The sequence below is a fragment of the Cariama cristata genome, unplaced genomic scaffold (assembly GCF_000690535.1).
Source record: "Cariama cristata isolate BGI_N322 unplaced genomic scaffold, ASM69053v1 scaffold19096, whole genome shotgun sequence".
NCBI lineage: Eukaryota > Metazoa > Chordata > Aves > Cariamiformes > Cariamidae > Cariama > Cariama cristata.
The window spans coordinates 10328-33162 of NW_009622941.1; the positions used below are offsets into that span (position 1 = coordinate 10328).

At 34.7% G+C, this 22835-nt stretch overlaps 1 protein-coding gene across 1 annotated transcript in view; it reads left to right on the forward strand.

Annotated features, from left to right (window-relative positions):
* Positions 1-22835, forward strand: part of PHF14 (PHD finger protein 14) — a gene marked incomplete at both ends in the record, with an annotated part of 72522 nt that overhangs the window by 9876 nt on the left and 39811 nt on the right. Inside the window, 3 exons of the mRNA XM_009702544.1 lie at positions 704-1353; positions 6188-6332; positions 16837-16996. Of these exons, the coding sequence (XP_009700846.1) occupies positions 704-1353; positions 6188-6332; positions 16837-16996 (955 nt within the window). The remainder of the gene's footprint in view (positions 1-703; positions 1354-6187; positions 6333-16836; positions 16997-22835) is intronic.

Sequence of the window (22835 nt, forward strand, 5' to 3'; positions counted from 1 at the left end):
CCCCCCCCCCATAAATCCTCCTCTGTTTTTTTCTGTTGCATGGATTGGCCTGTTTTAGTTAATGGAAATAGTGACTATGCACAGAACAATATCATGAGTGGTACAAGGTTAGAATTTATGTATTGTTGTGCAGCTGCAACACTGAATGGGGCATAGCTTCTGTGGGATTAGTAAGTGAAATAACATTGGAAATTAAAAGACCCCCCAAACCCAGAAAAACAAATGTGTACTAAAAATGAAGGTATGGGATTGTCCATACTATTGTTAGTAGTTGTTACATAAACTCTTCATTTTGTTATTTCAAACCTCTTCTGTGGGATAGCTGTTTTATTTTGAAGATTTAGAAAATGCCTCCAGAAATTGAAAACTGGAATGCTCTTTCTTTAAGATGTGACTTCGCATGGAAATTATTCTGTGCTACTGCTTATTGTTAATATGAGCTGCAGTTCAAAGGAATATTTAACGTTCATTAAATAAATTTTACCATCTTTTTTTTGCCATCTTAATATGCATTCATGTTTAACAGATTCTCAACATACCACTCGAAATAGCAGTATGTGGACACCAGCTGAAAAAATAGGTGGAATACCGTAAGAGGGAGGAACATGCATCATTCTTTTGTTTAACAACTTGCTTCAACAGATTTTATTTTTGGGGGTACATTTGTGTCGGAACTTTTTTTAAATTTTCATATGCTCAACAGATTCTGAAGGAAGTGGTCATGGGAGTGAAGATGCATCAAAGGACAGTGGTGAAGGTTCCTGTACTGAATCAGAAGAAAATATCTTGGAGGAGGAACCGGCAGAAGAGAAAGTAGAAGAGCAACAGCCAAAAAGCTCCACTGAAGAAGAGGTGCCAACAGCAGTCAAAGAGGTAATTAAAACCGAAAAGAAAGAGCAAGAAGATGAAGAAGAGAAGCCAAAAAAGAAGAAAGAGAAAGAGAAAACAGCTGAACCTGATGCTGCGGCTGACGAGCAAACAAATGAACCCAAAAAATGGAATTTGCGCAGGAACCGACCTTTACTGGATTTTGTATCGATGGAAGAACTAAATGATATGGATGACTATGACAGTGAAGATGACAATGACTGGCGGCCTACTGCTGAGAAAAAAAAAGGAAAAAACGCACTGCGAAAAGAGGGGAGTGATGGAGATAATGAGGATGATGAAGATGATGGGAGTGGAAGTGATGACGATGACAATGATGAGGAAGGTAATGAAGAAGATAATAGCAGCACGGCTAGTGATGGAGGATCCAAGAAGAAGAAGAGCAAAGTTCTTAACAGGAATAATGCAGATGATGAGGAATTGACAAATGATAGCCTGGCTCTTTCACAAAGCAAGAGTAATGAGGTAGTGCAACCAACTTTCTATAATATATCTGTTGACAAGTGGAAGCTACTCTCCAGTAGCTATTCTGTTAGTTTGAAAAGTTAAGCTGATTGGCTGGAATTGTGTTTACAGGAATAAGCAAAGCAGCAAAATTGTGCGAAATAGGCACTGCATATTAAATAACCTTGCTTGGCCCATTTGGCCAATCTAATGCCACTAAAGTCAATAGAGAGACTTCTCGTGGCTTTAGGGGGGATTGGATTATTTCTAAAGCAAATTGGAGGCCCAGTATTAAAATCAACATGCATTAGTGAGACTTCTGTTTTAGCACAAATGTTGCATATCTGTAATGTTCTAAAAGTTAAAAGAATCTGTGCCATATTCATAAAATAGCTAAATGATAGGTTATTCTTTATCCTAGTCCTTCTTTGTGATGGACATCAAAGTCTGAACACTAAGTTCACTGATAGAAGAATTCTAAGTAAAGTAAAATATGCACACTGGGTTTAAAATCAAGTAGGATAATCATGATAATTTATGTTGAGTTTGCTTATAATTCTCACAAATGAAATAATTTCTTACAGTACTAAAAACATTTAGGAACTATTATTATTATTATATTAAATATATTCTGATTGCAGAATGTGAAAATTATGTAAGTGTTTAATAATGCAGCTTTTCTTTCCTGTGCACAATTACAGTTGCCTTGAAGGTTGTGCCTGTGGAAGGTATTAGGTTGTCAGGATGGTTGACCTTTATGTCCTGCAGTAGCAAAATTTTGAACAAAGTAAAAGAGTTGCTGTAAAATCTACATCCAATTTTCAGGAAATATTTGCAATGTCAGCATAACATTTGATAAATGATAGTGGTATGAGACTATTTAAAGTTCTGCTGTTCCACTTAATCTTTATTTTAATGTGTAAAATGACAGGGTACTAAACAGTATTTGAAAGAATCAGTTGTCTCCATTTCAGATACTTTGTTATGTATTTTATATATATGATTGCGAATGAGCTGTGCCGTTTTAGTTATAATAATTGTGATTAAAAAAAAAGCACAATTCTGTGGGGTTTTTTTTGTTTGTTTGTTTTGTTTTTTACTTTCTGTATAGGCATCTTCTTTCATTGTCTAGTTCTGTAATTTTAGTATTGTTACCTGCGTTCTCTGGGCTCAGGAGCTGAAAGCGCTCTGCCAATACTGATGATTGGAACTTCAAGTAGATAGGCAATTTTCTTTCAGGGTTGTTGGCCATATCAGAATGGAGATGTGAATTTACATTCTTAGGGACATATTCTTGAATATGTCCATAATTTCCATTGACGTGAAAAATTAGGCCTGTTTCAGAAACCCTGAACTGTCTCTGATGTATCTTTTGCAAAGCTTCTTAATATGCATGGACCTCAGATTCTGTTGTTGTCTTGGATTTAGGACGTTGATCAAAAGGTAAAATCAAAATTAGAAAATTTTGACGTTCAAATTATAATTTTGCAGTCAATAATTTATCTTTACTGCATGTAAAGCAAAGTACTGTTTATGAATACATCTTTAACAAGAAGTCTTGCGACAGTGTCTGCAGACTCTATTATAGACTGTAATTTTTAGATTCTCAACTGTATTATAACAGTATACTCTCCACTACTGCAACATTTTAAAATAGTAAAAAAAAAAAAAAAAAAATCCTGTTAACAGACAAATCTAGCAAAATCTTATTACACTACAGAAGCTAAGTTCTTAGAACACCATGTATCTGCATGCATAATTAATTTATGAAAGAATGTTCAGGTAATTAACTCCAAACATGTTGTGGTGTCCTTAATATGCATTCTTCCTTTCTTTTACTTATTTTTTGGGGATGGATGTTGAGGGGGGATGTTGGGTGTGGGTTGTTTGGGTTTAGTTTCTGTGTTATTTTTATTTTATTTTTTTACATTTTACAAAAATATTTTGAGGTCTACATTTACAGTTTTTTAACCTGTGCTGTAATGAAATAGTATGTGCTTTTCTACTGTATTAAGCACAGAATACAAACTTAGCTTTCTTTTCTAGGGTCAAGCATCATTAGCAGATAAATGGTGCTTTTCTGTTTTTATAATTGCTACCATTTTATGAGATTCTTCTATTCTCAGTGAGGTGGTTATTTTTTTAATTTTTTTTTTTTATTCCTTGTAAAGTTAGAAGTATATAGGCATATAGCTTGAAATGCTTACTTTCTTCATTAACACCACAGAAATGGGAATTACATAGTAATTCAGCTGAAATCTTTTCTCTCACTTGGGTGGGGAACAGGACTTGTTGAGGAGTTGGCAGCAGTTACCATCTCTATGTAAAAGCTCCCATGCTTTAGAGAAGCAGGGCCAGCTTGTGGGATGGGGTCTTTCAGGTGCTTATGTGGACTAAGCAGAGAAGAGCAGAGTACATTCCAGATGACTGCCTTTCTGTGTCTGCATAGAAAATTAAGTTATTCTGCTGCTCTGTTTGACCTGTTGGCTGTCTTCATGTAAGGTGAACCGTAATGGATGGGGATCCTAACATTAGATCCAAATTTGACGCCCTTCCATCACTGCCTGTTTCTCTTTTTTTGGCCGTGTTTGCATATGTTCTCGCTACCTAAAAAGCTAGTGTTATTTCAGTGTTGTTTTTACAGTGCAGTTCTGTTTAATTTAAAGTAATAGTTGGTTTTGGTTTTGTTTTTTTTTTCTTCCTTTTTTAATTACCAGACCTTGGGCTTCTATAACAGTAGAGATTACAAATCTCTTTTAAACTTCTGTTAGTGAAGCCAAATAACAGTTCAAGTCAAAGGTGCTGCCATAAAAAAAGCTGATTTCTGTAGAGGTGCGAAATGCATCTGAGAAGCCTGTGCCATTGCACAATTAATCTGCCAAAGTTAGGGAGTATCTAGTGCCATTTTCCTGTCTGTAATGTGAATAGTAAGCTAAATGTGGGTATTTTGAGTAATGATGGGCCACAGTATTTTTGAAAAAAATGTGCAAGTTTCTTGCTTTCCTCAAAATGCTTTGAAACTTTGTACTAAAAGGAGGATGTTGGAAGAAATACTCTGTAAGTCTGAACTCTGTAGCAGAGTATTTTGCATTTTTCACAATTAGTTGCCTCCTGTAAGCAAGCATGACCATGTGAACGATTGTATAATGTTTTGATTTTTACTTCTAGATGAGGGTTGTGGGTTTTTTTATAGGTCATATTTCCTTATGTTGTTTAGAGAAAATGGATGGGAGATCCAGAAGCCTTTCCTAACTGCTAGAATTATGTGTTTGACCTTTCTTAGGTCAAAAACATTATAACAAGCCACCTCTATTACTGAGGTAAATTATTTGAGCCCAGCTTTAGGAGGTAAGGTTATTTTACCCCTTTATCTTGCTTTAAAATCAAGCAAAGATTCCCCCCCTTACCCTCCAAATACCTGCCCTGATAAACCTAAAGTACAAAGAGACTTCATTAATGATTCACTGAAAATTTTGTGTGGAGACTTACTGCATCAGATTGAGAGGCTATCATGAAATAATTGCATAGATTAGTGTGAGAATTTAAGATCCTTGAGGAAGAATACCTACTTCAGGTAGCATTCCTGATACTTTTTATCTGCTTAGGCTACACAGACACAATATTGGTGCTGTGTTTTATGCCATAAATGGGGGGTTGGAATAGAAAAAGATATTTGAGAGGGCATCTTCCACCTTTATTTTATTTTTTTTTTTGGTAGGATACCATAGCAGTTTTGGAATATTCTCAGATCTCTGATAGTTTTAATGGGTGCCATTTAGGCTTGAACTGTCAGCCTCTACTCTGAAACTATTGCTATTTCTTTATACGGCAATGATTATTTTTTACTGGTGTGCGTAATTTGAAACTTCCTTGTATCCCTTCATAACACCAATGAAGGTAGTTCAAGCTCAATGTTTGCTTTTAGCATAAAAATAAAACAAAATGTATGGAAGCTGTGAAACTTTGCAGAAGAGACAGTGGCTGTATCTCACAATGAAAATAATACAAAGCCTAGATGGTGTTTGTGAAAAAAATTAAATTTACATAAAACTTTATTTGGTTTGTGAAACACTCCTCTGTTTCCTTAGAGAAATTCCCTATTAAAAGCCACATTCTTTTTAAGTGGTGTAGTTCACATTGAAGGTTGCCAGAACACAGCAGTGTACTTGTTCTGCAAATTCTTACTCCTGTATATAATCAGAAGAAAATAAGTTGTTATAATTTTAATAAGTCATAATGTTTTGCATAGAGACATATAAATTTGCATTACAACAAAATAGGACTGAGTTGATAATTTGTTATATTTTACGTAAATGAAAACTTTGCAGGCTTGTGTTAGCTGTTTATTTTCAGATTTTTCAGATCCATGTGACTATTTTTTTTGGAAGGAGCAAATTTAACAAAATGAAGCAACTTTCCTGAATATTGGGACATTTGAAGGTCACTTTTGGCCTTGATGCTGGAATTTTTTGGAGTTTGAGTTTGGTTTTTGTTTTGTTTTTTTCTTTTAAATGGTTTCTTAGGTATGTATGTTTGTTCCTCTTTGTAGAACATAAATGATTTAAAGACATACATTTTTCTGTCTGAGGAAATAAGACCCTTCTCTGGCCTTGGGATCTTAACAGATCTGTAGGTATATTGAGATCAGATTGTATCCTTTCTTTCTCCCAGCTCTTATATTTGTGGATGAAGTGTTTGAATGTTTTGACAACAAAGAAACTTTTAGTCTTGTGAAAATACTTTTCCATTTTTTTTGTTTGTTGTTTAAAAGCTAAGCAAATAACAATCTTTTGTTTGTTTTAAATAAAATTGAAGTTCCTGGCGTAATCCATGTGTCTTCATTTTTCAATATTAGGACTCATTGATCCTTGAGAAGTCTCAAAATTGGAGTTCCCAGAAAATGGACCATATTTTGATTTGTTGCGTTTGTCTTGGAGATAACAGTGAAGATGCTGATGAAATAATCCAGTGTGACAACTGTGGAATAACAGTGCATGAAGGTAATACAACCCTTCATTCTCATTGCGGGAGGAACACATATGCTTTCCTTTTAGTAAAATTTTGACTTGCTTTCTTCAAAAAACATTAAGCCTTTGAACTCTGGCAGGTAATTTTTTGTAATAGTACATGGATCCTCTTTAGTGGTGAAACTTCCATCTTCTACTTTAGCAAAGCAAATATAAGCGACTATGGGACAGGACATGGTCTACAGATACCTATATAATATTTTTTCTGTATGAAAAAGGTAGAGAGATGGGGAGGAGGAAAGAAAGGAGTTGTCCATGACATAGTTATAAGTGAAAACAGGTAGCCTTGAACTTTCTTATAATTTTCACTGACAAATTGAAATGGGGAAATTTTAAAGTTAAAACATACTCAAATCGTTGTTTTGCTAATTCCTTCAAAATCTAGTCTCTGTATGTGTTATAAATGTAGGAGATCTGGTTTCAAAGAAACACTTCCAGAATTATTCTGAGGTGAGCATGTAGAATTTTAACAGACTTACATGGAGAGTAAGTCTGTATTGTGTGTTGTTGCTCTTTCTCTTGAGGATGGAAGGTAGGGTAGTTACTAACACAGAGAGGCATGCCTATTTTGTTGAAAAATGTTTTTTTTTCTTCATTAATCAGGTGTGGTGTTATGTTTTGTGGGTTTTTGTTTCTTTCTTTGGGTTTTTTAAGCATTTCTGATATCCTGTACCTTTTTAGGGTTTCACTTTTTTTTTTTAAAGCTTTCCCAGGAAAATGAGGTAGGCTACCTCAGTCCTTGAAATTAAAAGAAGATAGGCTTTCATTCTTCAAAAGCATAAAAAGCATTTATTTAATCTATGTGACTCCCTTAATTTTAAAAATTTTGGAGCTATTTAGTGTGCTTTTTCAGGTAGGAAGTACTTTTATTAATCCCCTATTCCCCTTTTGTTTTCTGATACTAGATTGAAAATTGTTTCAAAGCAGTATTTTTGATGCATTGAGCTGTAGTTCAATTCTTTGCTTAACATCAATTAGGAAACTGAGGATGAAATTCCTGTTCTGAGGCTCAGGTGCCTTATATTAAGCGTCAACATGTACTGTAACTCCTAAACTCCTGTTGCGCTCCTTTGAAGAGCTAATCAGTACTGTCAGTGGAGCTTAGAGAGGAGTTTAGTTGACCTAGTTTATGATGAGCTGAATCACACACTAGGTGCCTTTGAGGGCATTAGTCAGGTCTTCATTGACCGTAACAAGTGTTAGACTCTAAATTTAGGTGACTTGGTATGCTTGCAGAATTCCTTCCTTTGTGTCCATGAAGTTTTTGGAAAGTAATGTGCAAAATATATTCGATTTCAGATACAGTAAGCTACTAAAAGTTTTATAGAATCTTGATAGATTCCCCCTCCCCCCCCCCCAACAGTCTAATATTAACTTGTGAGAAAAGAAAAATTGAATGAAAGTGTCTTTTGCTGATAGTTATGAATGCATATTTGAGAATTCCCTGGACATTACAGTAAGTCAATACATCTAAATTCTAAAGCTGTGGAGCTCCCTGAAAATTGTTCTATAAGATTTATTTAATGATTGTGCAGTTAGTCGTGTTAAAGTGCAGAATGATAGTGACAGAAAAAAGATCTCCTGCCTTTTTAGAATAAAATTATGGCAAATTTGTTTTTTATTCCTTAAAAATCCCCAAAAAATCAACTTTATTTAGTTTACTAAACCTTTCTCCCTACAAAAAGTCAGATTATAGCTGACTTTCCTCCACAATAAAATAGTTCCATAGTTCAAAACTCACTTGAATTTTAGTAGTTCAAAATCTGTCTAAAAGTAATTGCTACCATTCTTCTTTTTAAGGTGTTACAGGCAAAGATTTATAAAAAAAGTTTCCCTATAGTCTCATTAATATAAAGAGTACAATGTGTATATGTTTCTTTTGTTGTTATTGCAACAAAGTAAAATTGATTAATTCAGAAGATTTAAATTGCTAATTTGTTCTGATAAGTATATCAATTTGTAAATTCATGAGTATAGTTTTAAGTAGAAATGAATGCTTATTTTGGTGCATTTTTTTCTGTACTTCGATATTTTATAATGATAAGAGCAGGTACTATTTTAAATTGGAGCTTTTCCCAGTAATTTATTTAAAGAATTGCTTGCATCAAATAAAAATTTTATTAAAAAATTTGGAACCTTTGAAACTTTAGTTTGATTCAGTGATCTTATATATACCTATGTTCAATAACTTGGAGATTTCTGTGCTCCTGCCCCGTGGTCATTGACTCATTGTATTACTTTTGAATGCATGAGTAATAAATGAAAACACAGGCTATCATAAAGAAGTTGCAGGGAAAACCAAAATGCAATGCAACATTTACTTTTTCTTCCTGTTTGCTTAATCATTCAACTCACGTGATTTCCAAAAATAAATTGAGAAGTAGTTGCAGAAATAATTACTGTTTGATCATATAAACATTGCTTGCAAACTTGAGAATTATTTTTTTAATGTTAATACAGGCAAGGTTTACTCTTAGTATCATTGGCTTTAATCTGTACCTCATAACTGTGTGGACATAGGCTGTATTTTAAGAAGTCCTTTGTACTCTTATACACAGCTGCTTTGTAGTTTGAAAAGTGTGTTCCAGTAATAAGTGAGTCTGTTTTGTAAACACGTTGGAATCTAAGAATTTGTTCTTATTTTTGCGTGTTTCCTTTAGTAGGTAGATTGCTGTGGCTCCAGACACCATGCCGTCTCCTCACATTTGTTCTAATATTTGAGCTTTTGTTTTTTTCAGAAAAATGTGGTTTCTAGCACAGTATTGAAAGAAGAGGCTCCCATTTATGAATTGGGTAGAAATCGATGCAGTGATGTTTACCTGTGTTTGCTTGCAGTTGGCAAGAATAATACACCTGTTTCCTGTGAACTGATTTTGATACTTAGCAGTTGTCTTTTCCCTAGAACCTCAAACCCAAGATGCCTGTTATCCTGAAATGCCCAAAGCTGCTGGAATACCAAGGGTTTTTCTTTATCGTTTTTGTGTGCAATTTCAAGTTGTATTATAAATTGGTATGTTTTCTCTACTTTTCTGTAGCACTGTAGATATTTATTTGGCAGGAAGTGCACTCCTTTCACAATCTACTGGTGTCCCACCCAGGGACCCATGTAATGGTGATGCTGGTGATTTGATTGTTCTTTCCCTGAAGACCTTATTTTTTTCTCTCCTAGTTGACTGCTACAGAAACTTTTACTTCACAGGGAGGGGTCTTACACCTTTGGCTTGTGCCTTTGTGCTCTGCTGAAGTGGAAGTTTGCTGTCTACCACAGAACCTTTCAGGTGGCTGGAAGAGGTTATGGTGGCCGCCTCTGTATTTAACATGAAGTTATTCACCAGCTGTGAAAATGCGGCCCTTAGTCAAACCTACTTCTGGACACCAGGACTCCCCTGCGTCTGTGGGGGTGGGGCTCTTGCTCTACTTGTAGCTACTGGTCAAAGGGCAGGTCCCATGCAATAGTGTGGCCCCTTCACATGAAGGTGAGCCTTCCAGTTGCGATCTCTAAGTGGCTGCATGCCAACATAGTTGTTGCAAGAAGCTGTTACCTTCTTTGAGAGGGTAAGCTAGCTCTGCCTTGCATTTTAAGTCAGGCAGGGTCTAGATTTCCATCCTCCCTTGCTCCGCTAAGTTTTGGCTTTTCTAGCACAAGGTAGCTTATTGCTGTGCATACTGCTCCATTACTTGTGCACCCGGGTACTTGCTACTAGCAGCTTTTCCTTTTGAGTACCTGGTGCAGCCGCTACCTGTTCAGTCATGTTTTGTGTTCCTTTTGGTTTGCTTGCTTGTGTTAATCAACTATTAAATGAGATATGCCATGGGAAGAGAGGGGTGATAACTCATCTGGGTGCAACTCTGCCATCACTCATGTGGAACACAGCAACATGACCAAGAGTTAGAAGGGGATTCTGATTCAGACCTAGAGTCATGGACCCTTAATAAACACTTGCCTTACTGACAAGTTTTGAGATTGCTAGAAATTCAGTTTCCTTTCCAATGCAACTATTTGCGGTGTGATGTTCATATCACCAGCATGGCCTGCATCACTTGTCCAAAAGCTATATTTGCTCTGCAAACATATGTCCAAAAATCTGTAAACTTTGTGGAGCAAATGGCTGTTTCAAGATCATAGAAATCTGTAACTGCCTCTGAAACTGTGTAAGTAGCATAAATGTAATGCTAATTTAATACCCAGTCTTAGACTTTGCATTTATCTTTTATGTCTAAACAGCCTGTAATTAATTAATAAGTCCATCAATTAAAAAATTGTTCTTATTTCACATATCAATATTTTTCTTTCCCCCCCAAAAAAGGAAAAATGTTTACATTGCTAGGAAAAAAAAATCTTTCTTACAAAATTTGTAGTAGTACAGTTGCTTTTTGGAGTGTTTACTTCTATGTGGAGATAATTCTGATTTCTTTTTATAAAACTCTTCTTTAGGCACTAATCAGTCATTTTGGCTAAACGCTTTTGTGGTAAGATCTTGTAATACCAGGACACCCCCAACTATGGTATTTTTTTGACATACTGATTGTAGCATATCTGAAGGTAATGTCTGATGCATATAGTGGCATGTGCCATAATTGTAGGTAGTACACTTGCCAGCTATTACCCTTGGGTTAGTTGCTGTGAATTAGATGAGAGAAGTTCTACGTTTTTCCAGCTGTTTCTTTTCCATCCCCTGTGTTTGTTTCTTACTTTATTCTCTGCCGTATTCATCACAGTAAAATTTCTCTTGCTAAAAGTGATAGTGTAGTCGCCTTACAGTGTAGTAAAATGTTTTGGCATTTTAATTTTGCCACTTATCCTGGTCTGCTGCTGAGTGGTATAAAAATTCTTTTTGGAAAATCATATGTTTTAGTACTCTCTATTTGCTAAATAAACATACTGTTCTGAATTTATGCATGAATTGATTAATGTCTTTATTCTAAACTGTTGATCCAAGTAAGGATTGAATGTAACATATTTTGAATACTGTGATCTCACAGCATTTAGTTGTGCAAACATACAGTTTACCTTAAAGTTTATGTCACGATAAGCTATTGGCAGCTATTTGTTTTCTGTATAAAATGACATCCATTCAATAGACAACTTGGCTGTAATCATAATATATAGATGCTGTTAGTGGAACAGTAAATGTTGTGAGAGTTTTAACTTTTTGACTTTCATGTGTTTAAATTCATAGGTTAGTATTATACTGAACCAGTTTTATCATTTAGTATAAGAGGTATTCAAGAAGGTTGCAGACATGGAGTTGTGATACAGTAATCTAAGAATACGCAAACAGGAGGATTTAATGAACTTTAGTTGAAAAGGGGCACTCAGGGGTATTGTAAAGATTCAAAATTTAGAGTTTTTGTGAACATTAAGGAAAGGCAGCATGCATTTTAAGCAAAGTGTTTAAAAGTTGTTTTATTTTCTTCACCATATTTTCCAGTCAAAGGGGCAGGTAGGTGGGTTGTTGACTTAAGGCCGAATAGTTCACAGGTGCAGTGATAATAACTGAAACCAAACATGCCTCTTGCAAGATAGGTATCCTTTCCTCTGTTGTCCTTTCAATTCTTAAGTAGTCACACTGTCTACACAACTGCGGTGCTTTTAGAAAGAACCTAAAGATTACGTCCTGATGTTCTGTGGGAGATTTACTTGTGGCGAGCCCTTACATTGCTTTCTGTTCCAACGCCAGCAATTCCCAACAATTCACACAGGAAAGTTGGACTGGACAACTTTTTCTTGATCACCAGCTTAACTGTTTAATACTAGAATGGAATGATTTATCAAGCAGTAGCTTCATATCTGCATGTCTATGCATTTTAAAGAGTCATAAATGTAATGGTTTTCGAAATTTTTGTTAACAGGGCCAAAATAATTCTTTCAGCATAGGAAAAGAAGGCAGACAGTAGTAAGTTGAACCTTTGTTGTATGTTCTTGGCAGTTTTAAGGATCTTAAGATGATATATTTAAAGAGGTGATTGTCTGTTACAGGTAAAATAATATTACCATGGTAAAAATATGAAAATACAGCTGTTCTTAAGTCTGAACTCTGGATCTATATGTTGTAACTTTTCAGACAGATTTGGACAAAAGTGCATCTAGTTTTTTTATCAAGTGCACTTTCTACTGTAGGTCTGATTTAATACACAAAAATTCAATTACAGCCATGCAGTAGAAAACACTTCCCCCTCCCGCCCCGGTTTCAACTTATTAAGGGAAATATGAACCCTTAGCATGACTATTACAGAGTTACTTGAAATAGGAAAGTGAAAGCTGCTGAAAGTGTGGTCTAGAACTGCAAGTTCATCTTTTTCATTAGTGTTAATTAGTTGCATGTGCTTGCTTGAATGTATTTGGTAGTCTGTTTATCCACAGTTCTAAAATTTTCACAAGATGTGTATAGTATTCTGTTAGAAAATGTGATATTAATCTGATGAAATCAGTTTTTCTGTTGGCAGTTAGTATTGTGACTTGTGATAACAAGAGAAGAAATAGTATATTGAGAAATTTTGAAAATTTATTTTTTTAAATTTTTATACTACAGACCCTTACTAGGTGAGCAGCATTCCTCAGTTTTGCCGGGGTTTTCATTATGGTTGCTAGTTAATAATCAGAAAGTAGATTTCCATTTCTTGAAAAACTGTAAGGTATTGAAATTTTTTTGTTTCTCAGTATGTTGGCACAATTTTGACTTACTGCAGTTAGGCTGCAGAATTAGTAAATATCTAGTACAATAAATACTGTAATGTTTATATATAGAAGTGGAGCAACTCATAGAAGAGGCTGAGGTATTTATTCTGGAATAACTACCACATGTGATCAGAGCACTCATTATGGAGAATGGATTAATATCCTTTCTCTGGTTTGGACTGGGCAGAGACTTCAGACTTTTTCACATCCCAGGTGAACACTTTAATGATCTTAGCTTTTCATTGTTTCAAATACACTTACTCGGACTGAAATTCAAAGTTTTAGCAAAACTGATATATTTGTACAATAGCGTTTTGTTCTGAAACTGCTTTTGCCTCTGTATCTCAATTGAAGTGAAATAAAGTGGGGTTTTTTGTTCCTTGTACATTTGAAAAACAAACAATACATCTGCTCCTGTACAGATCTAGCATCTTAATGTCAAATGATGTAATTGTTATCTGTTGTTCTTTAAATGAGGACAAATATATTTAGTCATTGTTTATTTTTTATTCTGAGCTATTTCACTGGGTTTGAATCTTGAAAGTTTTATTACTTAAAAAATGAGCTACTAGTAATTTTTTGCTTCAGTACATAATTTTGGCCCGCAAGGAAGTTTCACTGCTAGCTTTTTTAAAGGAATTTAGTTCTGTTCATATACATCTTGATTTTTGGTGTCAAAACCACATGTAAGATTTCTCATCTTAGTCATAATTTGTAGCTTTACAGACATTTCATGAATGCAGGCGTTCAACAGATTTGTATTAACCATATGGACTTTACACTGACAAAATTTGATCTCTCCTTTGGTTTCTGTTATCACATAACAACCTAAAAGCAGCAAATGACTCTTTATAGCAAAGATAAGAAAAATTCTGGCTTAAAATACTTGTGCATTGATAACAAAAAATACAGCTTAACATGTGGTTTCTAATTAATTTTGGGACTCTGCTCTTCATGTTAAGTATTATTAGATCAAATTTAAACTTCAGCTCTTGGGTCTCAAAAATTGAGTAGAAATTTTTTAATTACCTAATTACCTATTTGGTAGTATTGTTCATAAAGCTAAGTTTTGTGTCACTAGTTATATACATTACTTTCTAGGAGGAGTTAGAATTAAACTCTCCATACATGTTATGTAGAGTTCAGACTTAATTGGGAGCATACTGAAATTAATACATGCCATTATTCAGTCAAGAACAATTACAAGGTACCTTCTCTGAAACCTTACATTGAAGCTCTTTTTTGTCGTGGTTAGAGGTAACGATCTGATGTATGTGGGTATGAGAAGCTACCACTGAGCGCAACCTCTTTGTTGCTTACATGGCTTCATAGCAAACAAGGCTTTTTGTTGCGGCTCTGATTCTGTAGCTTTATTTGGCAGTGTACACCAAGTTGACGGCAGTCTTACAGGCTGGATTTGGATTTCCTTTTCCTCAGCTCTGCTGTGGACAGGATTGTTTTGGTGTATTTATCAGCAATGGTTAATGGTAATCTAGTCAATTTTCTCCAGCTAATGACCGCCTCTTTCGCTGGTTGTAACAGTATGGTGTTTAACTTTTGCTAAATGGCGATTAGAGAAAAGAGGAAATGCCTGCTTGTCCGTGAGAGATCTTAAACTCTTTAAAGCTGTCACTAAGACTTATGTACAAATTGGGACAAAAAATTTGGGTTAAAAATCCAGACAACTTTTTTATCTACTTGAAAAAAGGACCTAGATTTGTGTTGTTATAGAAACAGTGTTTAATGTTAACACATGTGATAAGGATGGAATAATTACAGCACATATGTGTCATTTTCTAGGAAGAAAGATAAAAAAAAAATCAGGTAGAAATGAGTGATAAGTATAATAAGACAACTATTTCAGAATGAAGGTAAGAATTTGGGCAAGTCACCATTCTAATTCTAGCAGACTGATGGCACTTCAGTTAGAAAAGCAAATTAATTACTTTCATTTGGTGAAGAAGCATCAATGTTTGAAAGAAACTGATTTTAATTTGCCATATGGATTGATGACAGTATTACTGATTCTATAGTGTTAGGTAATTTTTAATAAGTACAGTTAGGAAAACATTAATATGTTAAAAATTCTGAAGGAATGACAAAGCTTAATTATTCATCAACTTTATGGTATCAATGGGCTGTGTGTTTGTACATTCATGTAATTGCTTAAAAGTAGCTTTACTGGCATGTATTCAAGATTGTGTTGTTAGAACTTAAAAAATTACTTTCTGGAATATTATTTAAAGCTGAAACCACATTATAAAGAATGTGGAGTTGTGAGCTATATGATCTTTTATATACCTAATGAAACTTGTCTGTGAATGCACTTCTGCGCATTACTTGTCCTTTGATTCTGGAATACTTTTATAATGAAAAGAAACATTCTGGCTTCTTATTTTAATTCTTACAGATAAGCCTCATTCTGCAATGGAAGACTGTATTTCTTAAATGTTTCCTAGAGTGTTATGCTTATTTCCTGAATGTAGTTTCAGTGTGTTACGCAGACCTCTGTTTCTGTCATAAGAGGAGTTAGAGCACTGTTGCTATTTTATTACAGTCAGTGGCTAATGAACCAAAGTAACAAATCATGTTGCTTTGTAATTGCAGAATTCAATAATTTAACTGTTCTGCAAGCACAAATGTTGACTTGATCACTGTATTTGACAAATAGCTGAATTTAATCTTTTAGTAAAGTCTCGACTGTGTTTTAAGAGTTGACAAATCGTATTTTTCTCTTACTGAATAACAGGTAAATGTTCAAAACGTGGCATATGCAGAAATACGGTTTTGTGGTGATAAGCTTTAAGATTTTCCTTTTTGTCATTTGCAGTAGTAACAATACTAGTCTTACTGTGCAAAATTTAAATAACAAGCTTCTAAATCACTTTAAAAATACTGTTTTCCTAAATTTGTGGTGGTTAAGCATGCATAGACACCTTAACAATCATAAAGAATACAGTGGGTATACCAAAGAAGAATGGAGAAACTGAGTCTAGCCATAGTTTAAAACCAGGTAAAAATGAGAATGCTTAAAAAAAAAAATTGAATATACTTCATCAGTCATTAATGTGGTGTCTCAAATCTGACAGTCTGTGCTCTGCAAACTATATAATTTGGTTTTGAAGTTATAGAAGGTCTTTTAACTTCAGTCCTATAACCCCTAAAGTATGCAAATAGTGTTTTTTATTCATGTGTTTGTTCTCTTTTAATCGATTTGCATGCTGAGTGTAAAGTGGAAAAACATTGACTAGATACTACTGGCATAATCAACTTCTAAGAAAAAAATAAAACATCAAGCTCCCCTCCCTCCCCAGTAATGTTCATTTTCAGAGTAGGGAGAAGGAGAAAGATAGGAATATCCAAGAGAAGTGTGCAGATGCTTACAAATCTCTTAGCTTGTTGCATTTAGCTTGAAATATATTTTTTATTTGAAAAAATGCTCTGAGTTTTTCTCAGTCTTTGTTGGTTGCTTTGAATCTTGTTTTCCTACTTCTTAATGAATAGGCTGGAAGAACACCAAGTGTTGCTAAAAGAAAAAAGTAAAAAAACCTTTTTCTTGTTTTTCAGTTGTAATCTAAGACAGTAATGTAAAATAGATCACTTCTTAGAATTAGAATCCCTTTAAAATGTATATTTTGCACTAATCTTTGCAAAAATACTCGAATCTTAATTGAGACTCTCAGTATGATTCCTCTGAATGTATATGTGTGTATGTTTCTTGCTGAAATCATAACTGACAGCTGTCTACTTCTACAGTTATCTTCTCATATATTGGTTTTCCATTTTCCATGTGTGTAGGTTGCTATGGTGTTGATGGAGAGAGTGACTCTATCATGAGCTCAGCCTCAGAAAATTCCACGGAACCTTGGTTTTGTGATGCATGCAAGTGTGGTGTCACACCTAGTTGTGAATTGTGTCCTAACCAGGATGGGATCTTTAAGGAGACTGATGCAGGCAGGTAAGAGTGAAGAAGTGATGTTTTGAATTTGATGCTGTCCTACATTTAAAAGATTGGGTTTTGCCCTAGTCTGTTCTTATAGGAGACAGTGTCATAAATTAAGCTTTGTTGTTGATATTCTCTCTCTCTCACCTCACTTTTGAGTTGAGTGTTCTTTGGATAGTCAATCACCTAATTTTTTTGTGTGTTCCTAATATTCTTCATGCCCATTATAATATTAGGAAGAAGTTGTCTTAACGTGAATTAGAGCATGAAGATTTATGGACCTATGAGGAAAAGATGTACCTAGGTGAAACAAAGATCACCATTTACTTCAGGGACTGATAAATCCTATTCTTCAGTGTGAAGTCACCGTGTATAGTTACATGTATATAGATGTCTTACTGGTTATACCAGAAGACCTTACTATGTTTCCTTGAACTACTTGTTTGTTGCATCTTTTTTATCAAAAAAACATACTAGTGAAGGTGATGGGAGTCTTTAAAAAGAAACTTTTTTTGTTTGCATCAGTTTACCTTTAAACAAAAAGGTTTCCTGTGTAGAGGAAGTTAATGTCCCATAAACTCTTATTCGGTATTCAGACATCTTCAAGGTTAAAGGCATGAAAGACTTATCTCACTTAATCAATGGCTTGAATTATTGACAGCAGGGACTGGCGGTCAGGAACTTAAAGAAAAAATGTGTAGTTGTTTTGGGTTTGCTCAAGCTTGGAGGTTACAGTGAGAAAAGCTGGGTTTGAGTCCCTTGAACCTCACTGCTGAATAGTAGTATTATGTTCTAGCAAGGACAGCTGGTGTGGCTCGTCACAGTCGTTCTCTGATGGTGACTGAGCTTGTAGTGTTCAGTATCTGCTGTCAGTCACTGTAGAATTTGAGCATGTGTTCTGCTAGTTCAATTTAATCAGTTGCCAGAAAGCTGCATTTTATGCCTTGCTAGTATTGTGCTTCTTTCATGGTTAATCTTGAAGAGTAGCAAAACACCAAGGTGCTCTTCTTTAGTTAATAATGCCACGAAAAAGAATGATGAAGCCTGTAGCAGAGGAAGAAACACTTTCCAGACTTCTTGTCATATTGGACTGGGAGAAGTATGTGTCCATTGAGAAAATCAAAGCATGTGCTCCATTTCAAGGAAGGAAAAGTAGACTTTATCATTTCTGTAGTATTCTGCTTTGTGCAACCTTGTACAGACTTTGCTCAAGTCTATTGACTTTCAAGTATGGTGGACGTGGGAGGAGAACTCCGTGCTCCTTTTTAGGAGAGCGAAGGAGTGGATGTTGCTAGTGTCAGGTAATGGAAAAAAGTAACAAAGTTAGGTTGAAGTTGTGCTAAAGGTATTCAGACAGACCTAGTATGTTATTGTTTTGAATGATGAAAACTAAATTCTTGGTTTTGGGGAGTATGTTTCACCTCTGATAATTTCCAGCCAGAGATGGGCTTTTTAGGGTGGAGTTCAGGTATGATTTGAGAATAAGTAGATTAATTCTCGTGTCGTGTCTTCCATTCCTGTCACATTTGGAAAATAAGATGTAGATATTAATGGTAACTAATTTTCTATAATAAAGGAGAGAGCAGTATTATCAGTGTTGTCCGATTTAGAGCTAGTGTTACTGGGTTTTGGTGGGTGATTGTTTTTTGGTTTGTTTTTGGTTTTTTAGATCATGACAATTAAGTTCTTTTTCCATACATTTTACAGTTCTACCAATTGCAGGTATGTGGTAATACACAAAGCTTTCAGATGCTGGGCCTGTCATAATCTTTTCATTGATCATGTTAACATGGGAAGGCAATAATTAGTTGGTAAGGCTGCTCAGAGGAAAGAGAAGCTTTCTTAATCATGTTTGATCCTATCTATTTGAGATATAGGAATATAAAAATCTGCAGACATATCCTGCTGATCATGATGGATGAGTTAGAATCCAGTTAAATATTCAGTATTGGCACAAATACTTTAAGTACTCTAAAATTTAGAAATGTCAACATGTGTTACTGTAAAACCTTTTGTGTTTTTAATATGAATTCATAGACACATTAGTGTTCACATTTGGCTACATATTGTAGAACAACATCTTTTGTACTAGCAAATGGCAAAATATAACCATGTCCTTGCTCTTCACCCACTGGTTTGTAGTGGTCTTCATGGTTTTTCATACTCATTGTGAAGAGTTCCTTAGTTTTTCCCCAATTCTTTGATGTCTGCTGTATTTTTTAATTTTTTTTTTTTTTTTTTTTTTTATTACTTTCCAGTCTTTACTGTTGCTAATACTGTAGTTATCTGGTCCTCCTGTCATTAGAAGTTCAGCAGAGCTCAGGATGATATTTGGAAAGCTTTTTTTGACATACTGTGTTGTCTGTTTTCAGAAAAGTAAATACGGTATTAAAATGTCATAAGTTGATTCAGGTTTTGTGGATAAAGTTGTACATGTCCTTGCATTTCTGCCTTAGTTTGTATTTTTTCCTGATAGCAGAAACAATTTGAGTTTGTATTGGGAATAGATAACAAGAGTATTCATAACACTGAACTTTGACCATTGGATGCAGATGCTAGCAATAACCTTTGGAGGCATCTGCCTTTCTCCACTGAATATACATTGAGCTCAACTTCTCAATTTGTAGCTGAGATGTATTTTAAAGGTGTACATGCAGCATGTAAAAGTCTTTTTTCCCTTTGTCTTCCACGTCCATTTTATAAAGGGGAAACAATGCAAGCAGAAGAAAATACTGTGCTATTTAAAAAAAAAAGTTACACAAGTGAGTCAGGATTTGTAGTGGATAATTTTGACCCCGTAGATGCAGTTGTGCTTCTTTTTAAATAATTTTGGGGTTCAGATCCTCAGTTTCTGGTCTGTCTTAGGTTCAAAAATGTCTGTACATCTCCCTTACAAAGCTGTTACACAATTAAACAAATTGTACTTTTCAGTTCTGTTTTCTATTTTAATAATAATGCTGCTATATGGAAAAAAAATTTTAAAGATTAAACTCAGTTGTCTAACAGGAAATGTGAGAATCAATATCATCTGGCAAATTTTATTTCAGCCTTTTTATTCCTGTGTTCTGTAATGCAGTTTAAGCACTATATATATAATTTCCCAAATAACCATTACGGAAACTACGGTCGACATTTTAAAAATTGCTAAAATTTCTTCTTGTAAAATGATGGTATGCTTTTGGTTAATGTGGAAATGTTTTCTCTGTGACACCGCTTCTCTGTGCAGAAGCGTATGCCTGCTTTGGTGATTGTGGGCATTAACACAATAATTTATTATAGTATTTTTACCTGCTAGATAATGTCATATGTCTATTGTATAAGTTTATTCTTCCAGATGAATAGAGCTTATGTACTAGGGAAAAAAATACTATCTGCCATATGAAAATTCTTGTGCTCAATTTCTTTCTATAATTTATTTACAAATTTGAATTCTCAGGTGTAATGGCTAAGGGTAGCATCTTGGGGCAGACAATGTCCATTATGTTTTAATTTTAGTCTGTAAACTGCAACCCAATTCAGTTCTTTTCTTGAAGTACTAGCAGAGGAAGACTACTGACTAACAGAATCCTTTAATTCACTATTACTCTCCATCCCCTTACCACCTGTTTAAAATAATTTCTTCATATGCATTGGTCCTGGAAATTACACAAACCAAACCTATTCAGTTTCTCTTCATAATCAAGTTGGAATAATTTTTCTGTTCCTACGTGACAGGTGAATCATTAAAATAATGAGGTGCTTAATTTCTCAGCAGAAGCCTTTTCACATTAACCTCTCAGTTTCACAAGCATAAGTGTGCATTTATGAAATTTTATTTCTCAAAATGCTGTTATCCAAGAATACGAATTCTGTCCTTGTTTCAGTATGGAGTTTTTCTTCTTCCCTAATCAACATCTGTCATCATTGCTCCAAGCTAAATGGATGGCAAAGTAACAAGGAAGATTATTCTTCTTTGATTACTCAATTTGTCTTAATTACAAGCTTCTAAAACATGTGCAGCTAAACAAATGAGCAGGAAAATATTTAGAACTGGTATTAAAAGCAGCTAAAGTTGCTTCAGCTGTGAACTTGACTGACTTGTGTATGTTTTTTAATAAAGATTGAGGTCTGAGTTCTCATATAGGTGGTTAAAGAAACGAGGCACTTGTGTGCCAATCACACTGAAATGGCAGTTTAAATCTGTAATACTTGGGTGACATGTACTAAAACATTTTGAGAAGGTCACTATGAAGCAAGCAACCAGCTGTTGGGTTTATCATAGATAAACTCCTACAGAGTGCAGCAGCATTTAATACACCAGTGGAGCATGAAAAAACTGTGCAAATTAAATTGAGAAGCAGCTGCTTGTAGAAGATGTGTATCTTTATATTGAACTTTAGAGGGTACATTTATGAGGCTATATTAAAACTTACTATCAAAAATCTCCAAGCAGAACCTTGGATTTTTGTTAAGAATAGTAACGGTGGAGATATATAACTTCTGTTTATACAGATTTGTTCTATATAACACATCTTAAATCAATCGAAGAATATAGAAAAGAAGCCCTACAGAATTCAGATGGCTTTTATTTACAAACAAGCAGTGTCTTCATCTCAAGGTTACAGGTTTCATTCTGTGTATGGTATTTTGCCTTTAAAAAAAGAAGTATTTTGATTCCTTTTGAAAATGAGTAGAATATGCTCATTTAAATGGGGTATTTATTTTAGTAAATGCATAACATTTATCAAAATACACATTTATGCACACACATATGCTTTTTTGTGTCAGAGTATTTCATAAAGGTATAGTAGTGATTTAGGCCAAACTATTGCCAGTTCTGGATGCAATGTGGAAGGGCAAAGATGGGACCAGGTGCTCTGTTGCTCCTCTGCAGGAATATCTTGTGCTTCCATTGCTTTTGTGGGGAGGCACACAGAAGATGCACTTTTCATATGCCAATGAGAAGAATCTTACTTTTTTGCATATAACATTATATTAAGTTAGGGGGTTGTGCTGGCATGCTGGAGTGTTTATACTGTAACAAAAACAGTGATGAGCTTTACTCCCTGTCTGAGCAGCAAGAAGTTTGGCAGAACACTTGAGTATCTCAGCTTGTTCTCTGGCAGCTAGCATGCTGTCGTATTTGTACCATGTTATTTAAAGACAAGGTTGTAACTTATCTTTAAACTTCAGATTTTCTTTGAGTCCAGTAGTTACAGTGCTGTGACCAAACCATTTTGTGGATATGAAGAACCCTGGTAAAATCTGTAAAGACAAAGCAATGCAGTTGTTGCATGCAAATGTATATTTGGGATATACATTATTCTCATTGTTTTAAGTTTTCATGTTTTAAAGGGGATTTACCACTTAGGATCTCAAACCTGAGTGATTTAACAATAGAGTGAAAACATGTTTTCAAATACACAGGTGAGAAGAGTTTTGTCAGATAGGACATTGTGGATTAGTCAGTGTTGTGTCTTATGTTAGATTTACTGAGAAATTTCTTATAGAATAAAGTGAGTTAATGGCTTCTAAGTAGTTTCTTAGTGTTACTGGGATTTTTCTGTTATCCAGTTATTATGGACTATTTTTGGGGAAAATGCTAAATAGTCTGTCCACCAAATTTGGTCATTGCAAGATCATTGTTTTCTTTTGTAAAGATGTAAATGTATGTATATTTTTGAGCTTGCTACTGAACCTTTCATATCTTGCTTTGTTGGAATTTCAGTTTGGACATACGAGTCATTCCTAATTACATGAAACTTAATAAATCTGAATGTGGTAAATTCCGGCATTGTAGATCTAAAGACCACTGATGAGAAATGTACTGGTTTGGGAAACATGGGAAATCAGGGTTACATGTAGCTCCTGATTA